The sequence below is a fragment of the Macaca mulatta genome, chromosome 7, assembly GCF_049350105.2.
Source record: "Macaca mulatta isolate MMU2019108-1 chromosome 7, T2T-MMU8v2.0, whole genome shotgun sequence".
Lineage (NCBI taxonomy): Eukaryota > Metazoa > Chordata > Mammalia > Primates > Cercopithecidae > Macaca > Macaca mulatta.
This window is the reverse complement of record NC_133412.1, coordinates 152,911,260-152,932,940: the sequence shown is the minus strand read 5'-3', so window position 1 is coordinate 152,932,940 and position 21,681 is coordinate 152,911,260. Positions and strand designations below refer to the sequence as shown.

General features: G+C 39.7%; 1 protein-coding gene across 6 annotated transcripts in view; it reads right to left on the bottom strand.

Annotated features, from left to right (window-relative positions):
• LOC144329353 (neurexin-3-beta) overlaps positions 1–21,681 on the bottom strand; it is a 584,055-nt gene that overhangs the window by 186,729 nt on the left and 375,645 nt on the right. For all 6 annotated transcript variants that reach the window (XM_028852079.2, XM_077941566.1, XM_015144215.3 and 3 more), the window contains exon 3: positions 7,290–7,461. In XM_028852079.2, coding sequence (XP_028707912.1) covers positions 7,290–7,461 — 172 coding nt within the window. The remainder of the gene's footprint in view (positions 1–7,289; positions 7,462–21,681) is intronic.

Below are 21,681 nucleotides of genomic sequence, written 5' to 3'. Positions count from 1 at the left end.
AGCATTTCCCAAACTAAGCTACACTCCCATAGACTGTTCCTAATCTTAAAAAATGGGAATAAGCCCAACACTGTCCTAACGGGTGGTTTCAAGACTCAGTAGGATACCGCCCATGAAGTGGGGAGTATGTCATAAATATTCGGCAAATGGCAGCCATCACCACCGGGGTGAGTTTGGCTGAGAGATGGTGAACGGCACGATGTGCCACTTTCTACACCTCTGGGACAGGGTGTTTATTCAGTGCACATGTCCCTCACTTTGGAACCATTTCTACTATTGTGGAATTCTCCATGAAGGATAAGAAAGCAAGATGTAAAATCTCTTAGTCCCCTATTCTCACCTTTCATAAGTAAACCTTGGTGTAGAAAGTCTTCTTAAGATAAAAAAAAAAAAGGTCCTAAAATGTATACAGGTGGTAGATAATCCAGACAAAACACCTGCAGCTACAATTATTATTCATGCAATGCTTTAAGGTATTCAAAGAACTTTCCACTTTCTAAGACAGAACAATGAACACAATCCCCATTTTATAGGTTATGTAACAGGCTTCTTAGGGTCAAGCTTGTTGACAGATTTGCACCATAGCCATGCTGTCAGGGCATACAAATATAGCTTAAGAAAGGGTAGTTTGTCATGTGTGTTTAGGAAACATACCTCTAGCCAGTACTTTCTTTTTTTTTGTGAAGTGTCCTATAATAATGTCAATCTGAGCATTCACTTGGTTTATAATGGGAGAAAATGCATATATGTGATCATGGAGATCAAAGCATAGAGAAACTTCTCGACAATGGGAACCTTCTCAAGGTTGTGGGTGAGCTGGCAAGTGATAGGGCCAGGGGCCCTTGGTTACACCCAGAAAGTCTGACTCCAAAACTGGTATGCTTCATCATCACCCTCTAATGCCTCTCCAAAAGCTGCTTGGATAGCGTAGAGTTGTTATCGCTGTGATTGTATAATATCAAAACTGATTAGATGAGTTCAGAAGGTACATGAAGGTAAATGCCCATCATTTGCATGATAGACAACACATAAAAGGAAATAAAAGATGATGGTATATTGTAGCCCTGCACTGGCTAATACTAGCCTCTAACCTACAGCCTCATAGTGTTGGAGTGAGGATTGAATGAGAAATGTATGTAAAGCCTTCAGTGCCTAGGACATAATAATTACATAATAAAACAAAAATTTCAGAATCTCCATCATACCAGCCACACAGCTCAATAGCAACCTATGGCTAGTGGCTACCATATTGAATAGTACCGCTAGTCAGTCTGAAAGAAGAAAAAAAGGCATATTTTTAGCTTCTACATATCAGTGAATGTCAAACTTAGCTACATAGAGAATCACCTTAGGAGATTTTGTTAGAAAAACAAAAAACAAACAAAAAAACAATGCCTGGACCAATGTTTCTCAATTTACAATGTACCCATAGCACTTGGGGATCTTGTTAAAATGCAGATTCTGATTTTGCAGGTATGGGGTGGTGCCTGAGAGTGTGCATTTTTAACAAGCTCCCGGGGGAAGCTGATGCTGCTGATCCATGGACCACACTCCAGAGCAGTTAAATTAGATGACCTGAGACCAGTGCCCAAGCACTGACAATTTCTTAAGCTTCCCAGGGGATTCTCAATTTCAGCCAGGTTGCAGACCATTACTTTACATAAATATGTATATATAAGTACCTATTGAAAACATTCTTTTAAAACATTTTTGTTAACCAAAGACAAACTGCATAATGTGGAAATTCCTTTGGAAATAGAAACTCACAAACATGTGAATCCTAATTCATTTCTGACAAGTTGGAAAGGATGACTATTTAGCAGTGCGAATATTCAGGATACACTAGTTTGAGTGATTAATTGATATATTTTGTGACTGAATGTTGGAGCAACTTATTTATAAGATGGTTTTAAAATGTTCCTCACAGTGTTCAAACACATTCATTAAGTGAGGCTTTCTCTAGTTTCCCTTATATCTCTGTAGTCCTGAAGCCTTGTTCAAATATGGCTTTCCCTCTTGATTGTATTTATACTTCTTATTCCCTCTGCAGGACTCTGCTCTCCCTGTTTTTCCCCGTTGAACTGAAAGCAACGCTAGTCCTGAACGGATGAATGAGCAGGTAGATGGGGCTTGTTTTAATGCATGCTTCAAATCTGGCAAGGCCTCAAATGTTTGCAGGCAAAGACATAAAGAAAAGGAAAGAAAACCTCCTGGCTAGGAATTAATGAAAACCCAAGGCCTGAGAAATTTCAGCATCATGTCAAGTACATAGACTTGTTTTTAATCCTTTAAAGTCTCAATAATTTAGGATGAGATGTGGACAAAAAAAAAAATCTTTCTTATACCCATGTATACTGTCTAAATTACAAAAACATGATGAGCATTTACAACAAAATATATTGCAAACTTTCTCTAAGTCAGCGGCTCTGAAATGGGGGTGATTTTGGTGCCCAGAGGGTATTTGGCACTTGTGGAAACATGATAGTGGCATCCAGGGGGGTAAAAGTCATGGATGCTGCTAAACATCCTACAATGTGCAAAACAGTACCACTCCCCCTCCCTTACACACCAACAGCAAAGATGTGTCCAGTCCCAAATGTCAATAGGTTGAAAGACCTTACTAACTAGACAACTCCAGGCAGAGATTTCCATTTGAGAATATGTTTTTACAAGAAGAAATACTGTCATTATTAATAAAATCATGGCTCTGAGCAATAGGAAAGTGAGCAGAAAGTTTGAAGTTGTGCAGTCCGAGGATCAGGATAGAAAAGTGTTGGCTCTGCTCCTTAAGCTGTGTGACACTGGGAAATTTATTTAGCCTTTCTGAGCCTTAATAATGTAACCTTAAAATGGGTATGGCAGGAGTAATAATACCAAACCCTGTCCTTCACAGGATGGAGTGAGGCTCAAATGTAATAACGTATATGAAGGTATTTTGATCATCAGTAAGTACTATAATGTTTTCTCTTTCAATCCCTATAACTTTTACCTCTTTCATGTTCTAAGTTGGATGGTCAAATAGGATTTAAACATAGGTCATTCGTGTGCATATTAAAGACTGAAGAAGAGGAATTCTGTGAAAAGCACTTCAACTGAGTTGGTATGCAATATCAAGAAAAAAGCTACTTGAGACCCTGCCCTCCTCAGCACCCCCTGGCATGCAAAGATTGAAGCTGCATATCAGTCTGCATTTCCCAGGAAGCCTAGATAGGACCGGAAAAACCTTTACTGGACCATGCTCAGGGGTCTTACAGCAGTGACAGTACCACCGGCCACCCACTCACAGCAGAGAGAAGATATTCAACAATCCCAGTCAGCTCAGCCTTCCAGGGGGCCTAGAGCTGTGGCTAAAATTAATTCCTCATACTCAAGTCACCTTTCACCTCCCCTCCCTTGTTCCTACCACCGCATTGTATAGGGACAACAATCAGAGACTTTATAAGGGACATTTGTCAGTGCCTGGATGATAGCTCCGGGCTGATTCTTCTTTTATTTCACTCTCCTGTTTCTTAGCTTTTCTATTTTCAGGTTCAAAGAAAGAAGTTGCTTTTGAGTTCTATCTCCCAGAATTTAGTGATATAAGATTCGGATTGCTATAGAACTATTTTCATTCTGTATCCTCCCTGATTCACAAAGAGCCAATGCTACATGCCCTGTGCCCAGCTGGGTTCTAAATATTTCACGGTGGGATGTTTCAGTAGAGCCCCATAAATGCCCATGAGAAGATTGTGGACATGACCCATTCATCCTGGTGCACAGCTGACTCATTCAGACCTGGTAGGCAGGAACAATTCCCCGAGAGCATGGTCTCCAAGTGAGATAACTTACGTAAATCTTCCATAGGAGCTACTCTGTATGTCTTTACTGTTTAAACATTAGTAATAAGTGAGTAGTGAGACTAAACCCTTGATGATTTCTAAACCTACTGTTATCGATTAGAATGACTTTAGAAACAAGACGACACATTTTTGTAGAAACTGTGTCAACACTGCCTCGCCAGATTGATGGCTTGGTTGTTTGATGGCCAGACACCGGGCATTTTGATCTTATGATTTAAAATAAACATTGCCAGATTATTCTCATGATATTTTAAATTATTAATAGTTAAATTGATCCTTTTAATAGCACAGGGAAGCAGACAGGAGAGAAAATAAGGTATCCAAGACTCAAAAAGTGAGCTGCTCCTAGGAAGTCTCGGCAGAGTGGAACATAAAACTCAATCTAGTATATCACACAACTTTTTAATCGAGGCAGCAAGGTAAGGGGATAGCTCCTTTAAATACTCAGTATTCTTTTAACTGCTTCATGGGAGCACATTGCCATTGTTGTAAGGAGGACAGCTTGGGGTCACTGGTGCCAATAAAACTTTTAAATGAGAATTTTGAACTCCACATCTCACAATAACCACTTTTGTGTGATCATTGGAAGTGACCTTTGAGATATGACACTTCTTTAAAGAAAGAAATAAATCTAAGATGACACAAGAAGAAAAAATGCTCATTTCTAGCTATGTATTTTTCAGAACATCCCCCAATTCTCTGGGGAGCAATAGTGAAAATTGTGCCCAATTGGAGACAAAAAAATCTGGTCCTAGTTCTTCCTTTACTTGCTGTGTGACCTTAGGAAGGGCATAGCACCTCCTTGGGTCTCTGTTTTTATTTGAAATGGAGAATAAAAAGCATCTACTCTATCCAATTTATAGGGTATTTTACCATCAAAATGAAGAAATTTGTATTCAAAAATATGTCCTAATTTAAGATGCTAGCCAAATGTTTGGTAAATCTCACAGCTAACATTTATTGAGGATTGATTTAATTGGCCCAGCATTATACATGTAGCTAACTCACTTAATCTTCACATTTACCAGGTATTATCATTACCCTGGTTATCCAGACTAGGAAACAGGCTCAAGGAGAAGAATGGACATCTTCTTAAAGAACAACAAAACAGAGGAAGTACAAAATGAGAATTTGCAAAGAAAGAATCTAATATATTTTGTAAAGCATTACAGAAGTCATCAGAGGAGAAAAATAAAACCTCTTAGAAATTCTTACACTTATTTTATGGTTCAGTGTTACTGTATTTTGAATTACATGTGGGGAGAGGCACCAAATATTTCAATGCTTAGGACATTTCAAGGTCTTAATCCAACTGCCTTAGACTCACAGGTGATGAAACCAAGATCCCAACTCTAGCCAGTTGACTCCAAGGCCCATACTTAGAAATGCTATACTGTACCCTGTCCTGTAATAATAACACATATTGTTACTAAATAACAGTTTCTAACTATAATAATAGTTTTCAGGAGGAAGCAATGCTATTAAAGAAAGGTTTATTCTGTTTTGAAAACATATAGGAAGCAACCCATAATTTGGAACTAAAGACACAAAAAGATAGGCGCACAGCAAGAGTCTCCGGTTTTCTTAACATAGCTGTGGCTTTAAAATGACCATTAAAGAGCCTTCTCATTGGTGGCAGCAAACTTGTGGATTCTATATTGGCTCAAGGCAAGTGGTTAACATCAATTTAGAAATCTTTGAAATTCCTAATAGAAACACAACAAACCCTTCAGCAGCACTAGCAAGGCCAATGATAACACATATGGAGAGAGAGACTGATTTTTTTCTATGAGCCTATGAACAGCTTTTAAGATTTGGGCTGTTTTTATTCCTTTCACCCTCTCCCCCATCCATCAGGGATTAAGGAAGAAGCATTTAAAAATTAAGTCTATTAGTGTGTAGTGAATTTGAATGATAAAAATTCATAGAAGCTGTTAATAACTTTGGCTTTCTTTAAATACTCAAAGATAACCTCATAAGGGCATTTTCATGCCTTAATCTAAGAAATTCTGAGACCCCCAGCAATGGCTGATCTAACAAGTTCTGTGACCCTCCCCCCCCCCCCCCAGCAATGGCTGAGCTGGCTGTTTTATGCAAACTGAGATGGCAAATCAATAGTGGGTGGAGCTTTTTGCCTCAGTACCTTGGGGGTCTTGCATGCTGTTTCCAGATGCTCTTACAATTCTTAAACAGATATAGCAGGACTCTAGCTATTAGGGAACAACCCAACAGCGCAGATACTTCTGATAGGCTTTTAAAGAAGAAAATTAATGCTGAGTTAGGTGTGGAGATACAATCACAGCCTTCAAGCCATTCAAAAGTCTTAGCCTACAAATAGGCAATTTACTTTGTATATTTCTCACAAGCATAACCAGGATTAGCTAATGGCTTTTAGATGTGTGAAAATGTGCTTCAGGCTTCCTTGTTATTGTGCCCACCTCACTGTAAAGGAAGTTCGAGAAACGTGGTGAGAACATTGTAGGGAGTTTGGTGTGTAGGATAGAGAGTTACACATCACTTCGTGCCCACATTAGTGAGAAGTGTTAATATTCTGACTATTCTCTTGCATCCATCAGGTGACTGTGCAATTGTGGAGCAACGGCCCTTTGCTGAAGATTGTCCCTTCCATTCCTGGCGCTTTTACGATCAGCACTCAGGACTTTTCCTGGGAGAAGTGAGAGGCAAGAGGGAAAGCTGAGGGATTATTTGAATGATCTCTTTTAAGGAAGGCAACCTCTTCTCCCATTGTCCTTGATCCAGCCATCTGGCTCTGGGAATTTGTTGCTGAATGTTTCTTGACTGTAAAATTTAAACAGATGATTAACCCCTTTTCCTGCCACACCAGCATGCTTGCTATTAAAATGACTACTAGGACCACCCTTTGAATATCAAGGCAGGCTTAGGGTAAGTGAGAAAATAAAAACTAGCAAAGTCCACCAGATGAATACAATTCCACCCTTAAGATTTTCTCTCACTGTTACCATGACTTGATCTGTGTCTTCAAGTTCAGTAAATGTCCTTTTAGAGTCTCTCTCTGGCATCTGCACCTTCAACCGCACCCAACTAAATGGCACCACAAAGTCTGAGTCTCAAATGGAGCATCTTATGATTATCGACACTAGCTCATGATAGAGATGATCCTTCCCTTCACTGCTCCTCATCTACAGGCCCTGCAAAATCTACGGTAACTGTCTTTGGTATGAGCCAGTCAGGCTGTATCAGTCAAAGGTTGACAAAAAGTGTCCAGTGCATAGTTGGTAAAGTCTCCAGAAGCTCCCTATACTGGATCAAGTCCTAAAGAGATAACTTATCTTCTGATACCAAAAAAATCATGAATGTGTACTTCACTCAGTGTTTTAGAATTTGGTGATAGTCATGAGAAAAATCACCATTGAAAAGTGAGAATGGGAGCGTCAAAAAGAGTAGGACCATTGAGCGAGCAACATGTACCTGTAGGATAATGTTCATTCACTGGCCAGTTGTCCACTTGCAGCGTGGCGTTGCCGCCGTTCCTGGTGAAGCGTACCACATGGTATTTGCCGTCATTTACAGGGGTTCTCTCCTCTTTGATGGAGATGTCGACTGTGCCAATATTGAAGACAACTCCAATTTTCCCCTGTTCCTATAATAAAGAAACACAAAAGGCATAGTTATCACCAACCACGAAGTTATCTCCCTTTAAATTTGATCCTCCAACCAGCAATGAACCTGTAGGTGCCCAGAGGGAGCTGTCAGCATGAAGATAATAATAGTATTCTATATTTCTCCATGAGTTTTCATCCTAAGCATAAAAACCAATGGCATAAACCACCCAAATTGCTCTCCCAGGCTGTACTGCACAGGTTACATCATTCAATTCCCCTCAATGCATATCAAGCCTGGAACTACCTAGTAGCTATGCCATGACAATGCAAAGTTTGTTTCTGTGAGATGAATTAGGCCTGTTTACTAAGAGAGGACACTAAGACACCAGACCTTAAATCATTTATCACTTCAGATTTACAATTAAAGTGGAAATATGTATGAACTTGTCAGCATACTTTCATGCAATCAAGGCAAAGGGAAGGGGTACAGAATGGTTAGGAGCCAATGTCAGAGGAGCTGGATATATGTATACACACACACACACACACACACACACACACACACACACACACACACACACACATATACACATGCACATAATGGTTCTGCAGTTCCAAACCACATAGAAAAGGTAACCCCAATAGAGGCCAGTGAAACTGACCTAGAATTTTCAGAATTAGATGGCTGCCATGCTTCCCATAGTAGCCCTACTCCTCAGATTAATCCAAAGAGACATATATTCAAGACCAGAGCTTATGCAACAGAGCAGAAGAGAACCTCTGTGGCCACTAAAGACTTGTCAGGAGGGAAATTGCAATGAACTTGATATGAGTAACACTATGACAATGAAGAAACCATATGGTTTGGATGTGTCCCCACCCAAATCTCATGTTCAGTTGTAATCCCCAGTGTTGGAGATGGGGCCTGGTGGGAGGTGATTAGATCATGGGGACAATTTCTCATGAATGTTTTAGTACCATTCTCTTGGTCCTGTTCTTGTGATAGTGAGTTCTTACGAGATCTGGTTGTTTAAAGTGTGTGGCATCTTCCCTGTGTCTCTCTTGTTCCTGCTCCTGTCATGTGAGACTCCTCCTCCCCTATTTGCCATGATTGGAAGCTCCCTGAGGCCTCCCCTGAAGCAGATGCTGCTATGCTTCCTATACATCCAATTAAAAACTCTTTTCTTTATAAATTACTCATTCTCAGGTATTTCTTTATAGCAATGTGAGAATGGACTAATACAGATAATAATGATGCAAATGGTGATGGTAGTGGTGATATCACCAACCCCCTGGGAAGTGCACTAAAACACGAAGCATACATAATAATGCTTTTAAAACTCTGACTCTTCTCTAATAATTCATTATGACTAAAAGTTGGAACTAGTATTCATAATGAGACATGAAATAAATGTAACCTTACTGTTCAAATATAATCAGCCTCTTTTAAGCTCTCGGAAAGCCATTATAGCATTGCAGGGTGTTGGAGGCATGTGTAAGGAGAGAAGGGAGACATCTTGCTCAATTTCTTTAGCTTTCCAAATTATTGGCAATATGTTGGGCATTCAAGGATAACAAAATTTAGTAGTTTAGCATGGCTGTGGAGGCCTGGAAAGCAAACAAACACCTCCTTCTTCACATGGCAGCAGGAAGGAGAAGTGGCGAGCAAAAGAGGAAAAGCCCCTCATAAAACCATCAGATATCATGAGAACTCACTCACTATTATGATAACAACATGGAGGTAACTGCCCACATGAGTCAATTACCTCCCACCGGGTCCCTCCCACAACACATTGGAATTATGGGAACTACAATTCAAGATGAGATTTGGGTGGGGACACAGCCAAACCATATCAGTAGTAATTCTGACATTCTATAAGACTGATTCACAGTATTAGTTCATGATCCTTTGTTATCGTCTATTTTTTTATTCAAGAAGAAGAAGGAGAAAGAAGAGAAGGAGAAAAACCAGGAGGAGGAGGAAGAGAAAAAGAAGAATGTGAGAAAAGAAGTCTAGAATCCATATAAATCAAGATGTAGAAAAGAGTTTCGCTGAATCTCAGCTTTAGTCATTTATTTTACTCATTCATTCATGTATTCATTAAATACACAAATACAAAATTTATTAAGCACCTACTACACTTAAGGTCAACAAATTAAGCATTCTGGAGGGAGGGACACTGGTTTCTATATATAGTTTGGTACACTTCACTTATTTTCCCAAATTGCAGACTTTCCTCAAGTTTCCATTTATCTCTTAGTATGTCAATTCATCTTGTATCCAATAAAAGAATGGACAAGTCACCAATGAGTCTTGACCTTAGAAGTGAGGAATATAGAATGATCAACCAAAGCAGGCTGTGAGCATTCAAGGATGCAGAGATACAGGGTGGACCTCAGTATTTCCTTCATGCCCTGATTACATAGCATGCAATATAAAATGATGTCTGCAATTCCCATGTTCTGTTCTCTGGGAAAAGAGTTCCAGGTAGCTCCCAAAATTGTGACTAAACACACTCATGATTTCTTAAATCTGTTTGTTGAAACCACTATCTACATCTCTGCACTAGGAAAAGCACCTAGCTTTAAAATATGATGCATGGATAAATGAACCTGCTTATCGGTTCTTTTTGTACTTTTCATGCCCATAATTAATACTATTACCCATTTTATTCTCTCTTCTTATTTTTCAAGGAATTCGGAAATGCCAATGTGACTTTTCTGCTTTCTCTTGGAGAATTGGTATTCTATTTCTAAGGGCATGTGTGTGTCACTGCCCACTACCCTCATGCCTAAATAAGCAAGGCTGTAATAATGTGAGCCATAACCTGCTGAGCAGAATGGAAGTACTAGAGGAGTTAAGAAACCATGACTGCAGACACCATTACTCCTCTGCCCACCCCACAGATGTGGGCTGTTTATTGCACCACTGTTCTTCAGTGAGAAACCAGTACATAAATCCTGGATGTATGGAAAGGACTGCTGGAAATTCAATTCACCCCTACGTTACTAATTAATCATGGATGGAAAACAGTTTTAGGGGAAGCATAGAGACCTTTAAACCAGCATTCTGTAGCTTTTCAGTGATAGCAGTGGCAAAGTATGGTTCTGGCTCAGTGAATTGGCTGATCAGCAAGATATATTCTTGGGCAGATTTTCTGCAAGATCCATATTAGATTCAGGAAAAGAAAAGATTTAATCTCGCCAGAATAAATATTTGGTCCTTATCTTAGGTGCCACACATTTGCCATTGTAATCACTGTTTCTGGGAGATCTTCTTAATCCTGTTAGCTCACTGCCAAAGTCAGTGGAGACCCTTCCCCAGGTGTTTCATTTGGTTTCCCACAGTGGTAAATGTGGCTGTGCTAGACCTCAGATGTGGTCTATTTACAGTAATAAAATTTCATTACTGCAACCTCCTTGTCATTTGTCATGGGACCACAGTGGCATTATAATCTGTGGCTAACTGCTTTGTTTCAGTTCATTAGAAGTCACAGAAGCCTTATGGCAAATACCCATAGAGTTGCCCAGGCTTGAATCTATCATGCTCAGCTGCCATGCAAATCAACTCTGCTGGCTCATGTGTCTAGAAAAGAGAAGATGTAAGGGAACAAAAGCATTGGCTTTGGTGTCAGACCTGACTGACCTTGGGCAAATTACTTGATTTTTCTGAAGCCATTTCTAGATAATACACTGTAGGGACAGGATACCAGCATTACATACTTCATAGGGCTGTTGTAAGTATGATATAATATGATGGTACTTTATAAGTAATAAAACATTACATAAATATATGAGATAAAACAGAGCAGGAGAAGGAACCACCCAATCATTTGATCAGATGTAACACTCTGATTTTTGGAGAAATTAATTGGTTCAATAGAATAAATGTTCAAATAACAGCAATGGCTCTTAAAGCTCTATGACCCTGGTCTGGTTATTTTACTTCTGATTTCTCTTTCATGAAGGGATGTGTGGAGGGAAAGAGGGGCCAGTTGTTACCTCTGAAGCTTGCTGTGAGGGTTATAGGAGAGCACAGATATGTGAAGCACCTGGCATGTCGCTGTGGATAATTTTGGATCCACAAAAATGTCAGTCTTCTTTCTCTTCATTAGTGTAATTGAAAGTCGTGTCATGAGCTAAGGCCTAGTTGGCTTGGTGGGCACTGTCATCAAGACATATTATGAAAATAGATGTAAATTTTAGCAAACAGAACATATATTCAAAAAATTTATGCAGGGTTGAGTTGCTATCTCTCTACATTCTTTGTAACCAAATATTATAAGCCTCTCTAAGAAATGCAAAGGGTAGCTGCAAAAACAGCATGACTATAAATTTTAATAACTCCACAGTCATCACCACTAAAGTTGCTACCAAGACAATTGCTTCAATCTATATTCTTCCTTGATATTAAAAACAAAGACAAGTGGTAAATCAGAAGACATTACCAAAGAATCCTCAAGTGCATTCAGGAAAAAAGCTGAACAGTACGGAAACCAGCTGTCTTTAAATAGCCAGTAAGTCACTCTTTATCAATAACAACGGTTTATGAGCCTACCTGGCTCCCCAAATTAGTCCAGCTTCAGCTTCCCTATCCTCAATCAGTCACACTGCAGTTATTGTTGCTGAGGTGACCCAAGAGATGCTACCGACACCAGGAGCAGACTCCAGGAGCAGAAATGCTCAGGGGCAAGAAGAATTCTCAGGAACAAAGATGTCCCTGAAGGCTATTTTCACTCATTCCAGACTACCTTGGGGAAGACGGAATGCACCATCCGCTATTTTAGAAAACTGCAGCTGACAGAAACAGAACTGGGATTCTCAAATGTATGTCAGGGATATGGGCAATGGAAGCAGGTCTCAGTGTCTTAACTGCTAGGCTTCCTACCGAATTTGTTAGTTCAGTGCTAGGCAAGAACACAAGGAAGACAGTATGTAAATATGTAATGCCTCCTGTGGGCCAGGCACGGCAAGGTCTTCCATATCCATTTCAAAGTCTGGTTCCTAGTAAAGAAAGTAATGAGTAGCACTGTTTACCACATTTTCCCAGTTCTCCTCCATTATAGGGTTGTAGTAAGAGAGGCCTTTTGGGTCTCCTTGTGATGGGCTGGGCCCAGAGAACAGTGTTAACTAATAAATTGAGTATCATTCCTGAGCCATGCATTTAATTGCTGGTGTGAGACCCACCAAAGTTCTATTTGTTTTCAACCATTGCACCCAGCAAACTCCTGGTCATGGCTTCTTTGTCATTCTGGGTCATTGAGTGAGGATGACAATATATTAGCCAGCTTGTTATGGACATGGGAGATGGCTGAGAAACAAAGCTTGGTTGCTTTCTAGCACCAAGCGTCTGATGCTTTTGTCACTGCAACATAAACCAGACTAAATGGACAGAATAGGTGCTCAGGAAATACTTTTATAATAGAATTATGTTCAAATTCTTACGATTAACAGAGAATTCATACAATAAGAGACTTATTGAAAAAATAGAATCCAGGTCTGACTCTAAAATCCATGCATTTTCCACAGTCACAGCTTTCACATATTACAATTGAGTTAGTTATTTCTATAACAGAAATATATGTGTTACATATGATATATTTTATGTATGCCTAACTTACCTGTCTACTTAGCCTAATTGTGAGTATTTTAAATGTAAGTATCCTAACATGAGCTCAGTAAATGTTTGTTAAATTAATGGATATGTGAATCAATGAATAATGAATTAGAATGTGTGGTTGTGATTTTAAAAAATAAGAATCTTTTTTGTACCATGAGAGACCAAATATAATTTCAGTATTATAGGATAAAATAAATAATTGCCACTATATTCATATTTTGTACAATAAATCTTAGGTAAAACATCTCACTATGCTTTATAAATGTTTCTGTAAAATACAAAAAGATGAGGTACAGCTTACTTGATTCATCAGACAATTTTGACTTTGCCTAACAAAGGCTTTTATTGAAGTTCTTTAGAATAAAACATTGAATTCAGTAGAACATAATTTGAGCTCTTTTTGTGGCTATTAACTGTCTTTCAGTGAAGATCATTAGTCTCTACTCTTTCAATATTATGGTCTTCTTGTTCTACACTCTGGACAATTGTTGGTTTATAAGCACAGAGTAAGCACTTCATTATTAAGGTATTTCAAGAGAGGTAAGAGACCAGGTCTCTCCACTGAAAAATCTAAAACAGAGAAGATGCCTTTCAGGAATCACTCGAACTGACAAGACCACAGCTGTAGAGCTTGAAGATATTTCGAACTCCATGATCACCTCATGACAATGACCTGGTCCCCTCCCCTTGAGAAGCTGAAGTGTGGCTGTGGCAGGAAAAGCAGGGGAGAGGAAAATGTCTACTTTGTGTTCTAGAAGAATGTGACATTTCGAATCAAAAGGATTGGGACCGATTGAGGCTCCACATTATTTTTTCTGTGTGATCTTAAGCAGGTCCCTCAACTATCCACGGCTCAAGCTTTGTCTAGAAAAATGACATGAAGACAATAGCAACAATAATACTTGTGTTAAATAATACTTATTAAGAGACATAAAATCTTGGCAAATTCTGAAGGTATCTACAAACAATTACATAAAATATGTTAATGATTGGTTTGGAGATGGTGATAATAGTGATGCTAGATGAGAAACAGTACTAATATGGATGACAGGTGAGTCAGAGGTATTTGCATACTCCCTATAGGATACTGCTCTATTTACAATGACTGTGTCCCAGTCAAGGTCATCGACTCTGGGATCTGTATACATTGTCCCTAGAAAATTCATATTAAATGCCTTGAAAACTATTTCTCCTTTTCTAAATCTTTACGGGCCTCAGTGACCTTTGCACCCAACCAGGAAAGTTACACCCACCTCTCCCCTGGCTGCAGTTGTGCTTCACCTGGTGTTTTACTGATGTCTGGTTGCACAAGGTCAATCAATTAAAGCGGATTAGATCCACAGTCTGAAATGCTAACAGAGGGCCAAGAGAGATAAGACTGATAAATAGCTCAAGACAGCTCCATTTCTGACTCCAAAAAAAAAAAAAAAAAACAGAGAGAGAGTAGGGATGACAGCTTAGGACATCAGGAACCATGACCTGAAAAGGGGAGAGGCAAGGAAGGACAAGACAGCTGATGCAAGTAAATAAGATGCAAGTCAAAGCTATCACAGCTCTAAGTCACCAGTCACAATTGGCATCCTGAGTCATCACGTCCTTCAAATCCACTCAGAGCATCCACTTCTCATTCACAGACCCCAATGTCATGCTGGCTTATTTGGTAGCTAAGTTTGACTGCAAGGCAAAACTCAAGTTCATTTCCATAGGTGCCCCAGCCCTGTGCCAAGACCTGGAGCAGTCTCCTGGCAGGACTCAGGTGACAGCTGGCAGGGCAGTGCTGACTAAAATCCAGTACAGACTGAATGTCTCCCATAAACGTCGAGTTTCCCCACTAAATCTCAACTACAGCTGAGAGGAACCACCCAGTGTCTTCATAAAGAAACCTTAAGCCCTGTGCTCACACCAACATTACAGTCCTTGAAATTAGGAAACACGTTTTAACTCATCTGGAATTCTTCCAGAACATCTTATGCCTTACCTATGTGCTTACAAAGTGAGGTTCTAAGACCACCACCAGCAGCATCACCAGGGGACTCATTAGATATGTAAATTGTTGGGTCTAGTGCAAGACCCTCTGAATCAGAAACTCTAGTGTGAGGCCCAGTAACATGCATTTTCACAAGAACTTAAGGTGATTCGGATGCTGAAGTTTGGGAACCACTTTCTTACATTAACGTCTTGGTTTACTAAGGCAGTGATTTCAATAGGGATGCCTATCTCCAGCGACATTTGGCAATGTCTGGAGACATTTTTGGCTGTCACAACTGAAGTGGGGTGCTACTAGAATCTAGTGGGTCAAAGCCACACATCCTGCTAAATATACAATGATACACGACAAAGAAATACCTGGCTCTAATATCAATAGTGTCACTATAGAGAAACTCTGCTCAGGGAGTGCAAAACTTCAGTCACTCAACAAATACCCATACAGCATGTATTGTATGGAAAAAAAAAAAAGTTCTACACACATTTACATGCACAGTCTAATATATTCTCCACACAATACTTTTCTGTATGGTACATATGCACGCAAGCAACAGGCACACATGCACATCAGTGCACAGCCACGTGCACGCATGTGTGAATTTTTAAATATTTGATGTAAAATTGTGTTCTAGCAAACAGAACACAAGGTGAGCATATAAGTATGTATCGATAATCTCTCTGACTGTCCTCTATGTGTCGGTCAAATGCCCACTTGGCAGGTATAAACTTTGAAATGCATGCTCACAGAGCCAGAGAGTGGCAGGTCTAATATACATGTCCTATGTCATTTTCTCCATCTGGTCTTGGTAACCCTCTTCCCTACTGACTGATTGCTGCTAGCCCCTAAGGAAGTCTTTTCGTTCATCTCTGGCAAAATAACATTAGTTGATAGTCCCAACTCTAAATTTGTTACTTTACTATAGACTAGGTCATTTTAGTCAGTTTCCAAGAATATGCATGATTAGCTCTGAACAGGATGCAAAGGAGAAATTTCTTCTCTTAGAAGTAGATATTCTAGGCCAAAAATGAGCAGCTGTTCCTCTATAAATGAGAGATCAGCAAACAGTGAGTAACCTTTCAAGACCTATTCTGTGGTTATGAGGAAACTTTTAGTGATTCTTTAAAGTGCTTTACTATTTACCTAACTTCCAAATGACAGGCTATATTAGCATTATGGCTTCAAGGTAAATGGACCTACATGAATAATGAACACCAACCAAGAACTCTGTTTTCATAAGTAAGGCATTTTCAGTTAATCCCTCAGATAAATTCCCAGTCTAAATTCTATACCATTCTCTACCTGAAAAATAATTAATATACACATTTCAGAATGGAGAGATTCAGTACTTAGGGTCATCAGATAATATGGTTTAGATTGTGGCAGTTTCTTATGATATGTTTGAGGTATGAATATGCCAAAGTTGGAGGAGATAGACTGGCCTGGAGCAGAGATCAGCAAACTGTGTGCCAAATATAATTGTTCCCTGTTTTTATAAATAAAGTTTTATGGGGATACAGTTGGACTCATTCATTGATGTATTATCTTTGACTGCTTCCATACTACAACAGCAGACATGAGTAGTTGCAACGGAGATCATGTGGCCTACAAGCCTAAAATATTTACTTTCTGGCCCTTTACAGAAAAAGTTGCTGACCTTTGTTGTGGAACTTTACACAATTTAAGGTCACCCATGATTTTCTTTTTTCAGATTTTAATCAATAGTTGATGTACAAGTGGTCAGAATAACTCAAATAGGAGTGGGAGGAGCAAATGAGCAGCCTGTATCATACCTGCTCATTCACCTATTGCAAGAAAGTTCTACAGGTGGCCTTGGACCAACCTGGTTTGCGTTCTTTTCTCACTTGTAGTTCTCAAAAATACTTGTAGAATATGCCAGAAATGTAACATTCTCAGATAAGGAGGACTGGCTGGAAGAGCCAAGTCTCTTCCAGTTTCTACCAGAACAGGATATGCTTCAACACTTCAGCTTATTGAGTCATATTGCCCCTGGGGTATAAAACCCAGAGTGGAGGCCGGGCGCGGTGGCTCAAGCCTGTAATCCCAGCACTTTGGGAGGCCGAGACGGGCAGATCACGAGGTCAGGAGATCGAGACCATCCTGGCTAACACGGTGAAACCCCGTCTCTACTAAAAATGCAAAAAATTAGCCGGGCGAGGTGGTGGGCGCCTGTAGTCCCAGCTACTCGGGAGGCTGAGGCAGGAGAATGGCGTAAACCTGGGAGGCGGAGCTTGCAGTGAGCTGAGATCAGGCCACTGCACTCCAGCCTGGGCGACAGAGCGAGACTCCGTCTCAAAACAAACAAACAAACAAAAAAACAAAAACAAAAACAAACCCAGAGTGGAGTACTTTCCAAGGTTCCTGAGGTGCAGTACATGCACAGGTGGATTCCATTCACCATAGACAGCTTTCCTGAGCCTTGGAGAATGAGCTCAAAATGAATCCCCAGCTTCTGCTGTCCTTTGCTGCCTATATGTAAGTAATAAACCCACTTTATGTGACTTGTGTGTGGAAGTGTTCTCTCTCACTGGGCTCAGGCACATTGGTGACCAGTGTACAATGAACCTGATTCACAATTACTATTTGGCAAATAGAAAAACGTATCTTAGATATTTTCTAATAAGTTATATAAAATAAGATATATAAAAACTCATTCAATTAGGCATAAAGTAATCTATCTTAGGTCCCACTGAGGGTGGTTTATATACTAAAATCAACTCAAAATAACACTGTTTGAAGGAGGTCAGCTGCAGATGCAGAGAAATAAATTAGAGGCTTCTGGTAAAAGATGGTAGTAGCTAGAATAGTCTGGTAATGGAGGAGATGGAGCAAAGTTATAAGTCATTAAAATTATAATGATATCACATTTCTTTCAGAAAATGTATCTAGTTCTATGGGAGTGAATAAAATACATTTTAAAGGCTTGAGACTCTAAAAGATAGCACACATCACTCTGATGTTAGGATTTGAGTTTATTATATTAGATGGAATGAGAAAAGAGAATAGCATTGCAGCCCAATGAATATATCAGTCTCCAGAGCGCCAGTGCATCTGCGAAAGACTTGAGTCACTTGAATGATAAATGGTGATTAACTGAGCTCTCTCGGTTTACCTGCAAGGGGAATCTACTGTGTCATCATCTCGGGATGAACACACTGAAATAGGGGCTCATTTTTCCTTTCCTAGTTATCATAAACAAAATGGCCAATAGACTGTAATATATCAGCAGTGCCTGTCTGCACGTAGGGACTCTGGTGTGTGTGCGTCCTGGAGATAGTGTTGCAGTTAGGTATTTCATCCAGGTGATATTTTATGGTTCTCTTCTTTGTCAACTATCACCACTACAACATTCTCTCTTGGATAAGATCAGTAATTCCAATTCAAAAGGTGGGTTCTTACCCCCAACCACCATAATAAAAGCAACAGAAATTTTTTAAAAAGTGAAATTTAAAAAGCTCCAGTACTTCGAAAAAAGACTGGCCTTATGACCTCCATGATAGCATCAAAGCCTCTGTAGGGGAGAATAATCCGGACACCCAAGCAGGAACATGAAAAAGAAAGTGCTTTCCCTCAGCCCTGATGAAATTAGTAAAGGTGACCCCAAGCAGACACTGGAAAACATGTCACAGGGAGCTGACTCATACCTTTTCAAAAGAGTCCACCATACCAGTATTGACAATTATTTCAAAGCTATGTGCTCTTTCGATAGAATAATTAGAGAACACATCTCCTAATTTTAATTTACTTGAAGTCAGTATCCCTACCAAATTATAAAGTAAGTTTCAGCCAAATGGAGAAATAGAAATGTCCCTGGAACAGCATGAAGTCATTATTCCCCTAAGATATAGTAGGCACTGTAAGCCCTCTGGAAGTCGGTCAGAGCTTCAGATACACAAATTATCCATGGAGTTTATAGTGAACTCATAGACAATATGAAGAAGCATTTATTTTATGACATTTAAAGGGCACAAACATTCTTCTCTCTCTTCTCTATGAGTGAGCTACAATTTTGTTCATTAACATGATGAAGGAAAATGATTTCCTTCAAGAGGCTGAGGAACATAGTGCTAGAGAAATAAAGAATTATGTGTATATGTGTTGCCATGTAAATGTGTGTGTGACTGTGTGTGTTTGTGTTTGAATAAAACCTTAAAATTTACACAAAAGTTAGTTCCTTTGACCCTCTTATTTTCTTTTAGGCAAAGTAATGGTGGCTCAGTAGAATCTAATCCCCTCTGTGTCCACTGAAGGGCATCCATAATCCAACTGTAATATCACCCTTAAACAGTGGCAGAACAGTCAGTGGAATCCTGAGTCTTCACTTTCAATAGAAAGCCTCTCAGGAATGTGAATCTATTATAGACCTGACTCAGAACAAACTATGGATTCCAGCATGAATGAAACATCAGAATGATCCAGAGTCAACATTAGCTTTAGGGAATGGAACTGGTCATTAGGGATCACTGATCCAGGAATGACTCAGACACAGGAAAGATATTCTAGTTCTGGCCCAGCCCAAAGCTGAATGAGGTACCCTTTCCTATCTGGAGAAGAGTTTTCTCTGCAGAAGGTCCAGCTTTCCTGGCCAGTGTGCATATGTGTACAGTGCTGAAAACAATTTTACACACGTGCCTTCCAGAGACGTCTTTGATAACCAGATATATTCTCTAATTATCCCATAATCTCTCCACTATCTATTCAATAGTAACATCAGTTTGTGTTGATTCATTTCAATGTTTTTTAATGGAACAATTCTTTTTTTTTTCCTGTCATACCATGAGCATTGTGAGGGAAGAAAATTCCTCTTTATGTTCTATGTCTTCCTCCATATCAAAAGTTTAAGAAAACCAAACACCGCATGTTCTCACTCATAGGTGGGAACTGAACAATGAGATCACTTGGACTCAGGAAGGGGAACATCACACACCGGGGCCTATCATGGGGAGGGGGGAGGGGGGAGGGGGGAGGGATTGCATTGGGAGTTATACCTGATGTAAATGACGAGTTGATGGGTGCAGCACACCAACAAGGCACAAGTATACATATGTAACAAACCTGCACGTTATGCACATGTACCCTACAACTTAAAGTATAATAATAATAAATAAATTAAAAAAAAAAAAGTTTAAGAAATGTTCAGCCAAGCATCTGACACAATGGTGAAAGCACCTTTGCATTCTTCCGCTAGCAAGACTAGTGCATAGTGCAATATCTCCATCCATGGTTCATTTACTGCTGCTTTTCAATTTTTGCTATGGTTTTGTTTTGGGAGAGAACTTTTGAAAATGTAGAGTACCACTACCTCTCAGGTGACCGTAGCTGTTCACTTGTTTCACATAGTCTACTGAACAGTCTTCAGGAAAATTGCCAGCAAGCCTGTGTGGCCTGAGGGGAACTTTCTCTGCAGACTGGGAGATGAAAGGCTTAGTGTTCATTACCAAGGGCTTCAACCTACCCTGCTTCTTTGTTTGGATTAGATTCAAATTGAAGTCCTAGAGGTGGACACTGATCCATCCTACTACCAGTTAACTGAACCATTTGGTTCCCATTAAACACAGCTTTAATCTTTGAAATATCCAAGATGCCAAGCTTTCAGAGAAACTCAGTTTCATCGTCTTGCCTTCTCCATTATTCTGCAATGCAGTGATTTCTGGTCAATGTAGGGCTCAGTCCCTGCCTTTTGGGAGGCCATCCCCTCACCACAGTCTTTTGGGCCACCTTGAGTTGGCCCAACCACCATCCATTTCAATTTGCCCTACACTTGTCAAATTGAGAATTTTTACACATAGTCATGTTTTCCCCCAAGAAGTACCTTTATTTCTCCAAATCAATAAGATGCATAAGTAGAATCAAGTCATAGAAATGTTGAAATCAAGTGTGTAATGATCCTATCCTCTGTATAGGGCATTTTGGGAGACACATCAGAAGTTAGAGAAATACATCTGGCATTCTTTAGCCCTCAAGAATACAAATGATACTTTGGTGTAGTGGATAGGGCAACCGCATTTGAATCAGAAGGCTTGGATATGATTCTAGTTTTTCACTTACTGCAGGTTTTGGGGCAAGCCACAAATACTCTGCACCCAGTATCCTCATCTGTAAGACAAAGTCACATTGCTGAGCTTGTAGGATGATGATGGGGATTCAAAATAAGAGATGTTTCTAATAACAATTTAAAAAATATAGATCACTGATGGGGACAAAAGAGAAATAAGAAAGAAGCACATGTTTCCTAAATTGAGATATAAAAAAAGAAGGAACGTTCCCATATAATATTTCCAAATATTCACAGTCAGTCATTGATAAATTGCCCAAGTAGCCAGAGAAAGAGGATTCATTACTTGGCCTTCAGGATAGAAAATTCTCCTGGGTAGAAAAAATAAACTCAGTTTCTCCTATACTCTCACAACACGCTTCTGACACCAGATGTGTGGAGGTCTTCCCCCACAAAGCAAGCAAGCAAGCAAGCAATCTGCAGCAGACACCAGCTGGCTGTCCTCCAACCAAATTCAATTCCTGTACTACCAGACTGGAGATAGTGTCAGGTTCCACAGACTGAGGGCTCTGACTCACAAGACTGCCTCCCATTTCCAAGGCCAATCACAAGCTCCGGGTTCTTTTACCTGTGCTTCT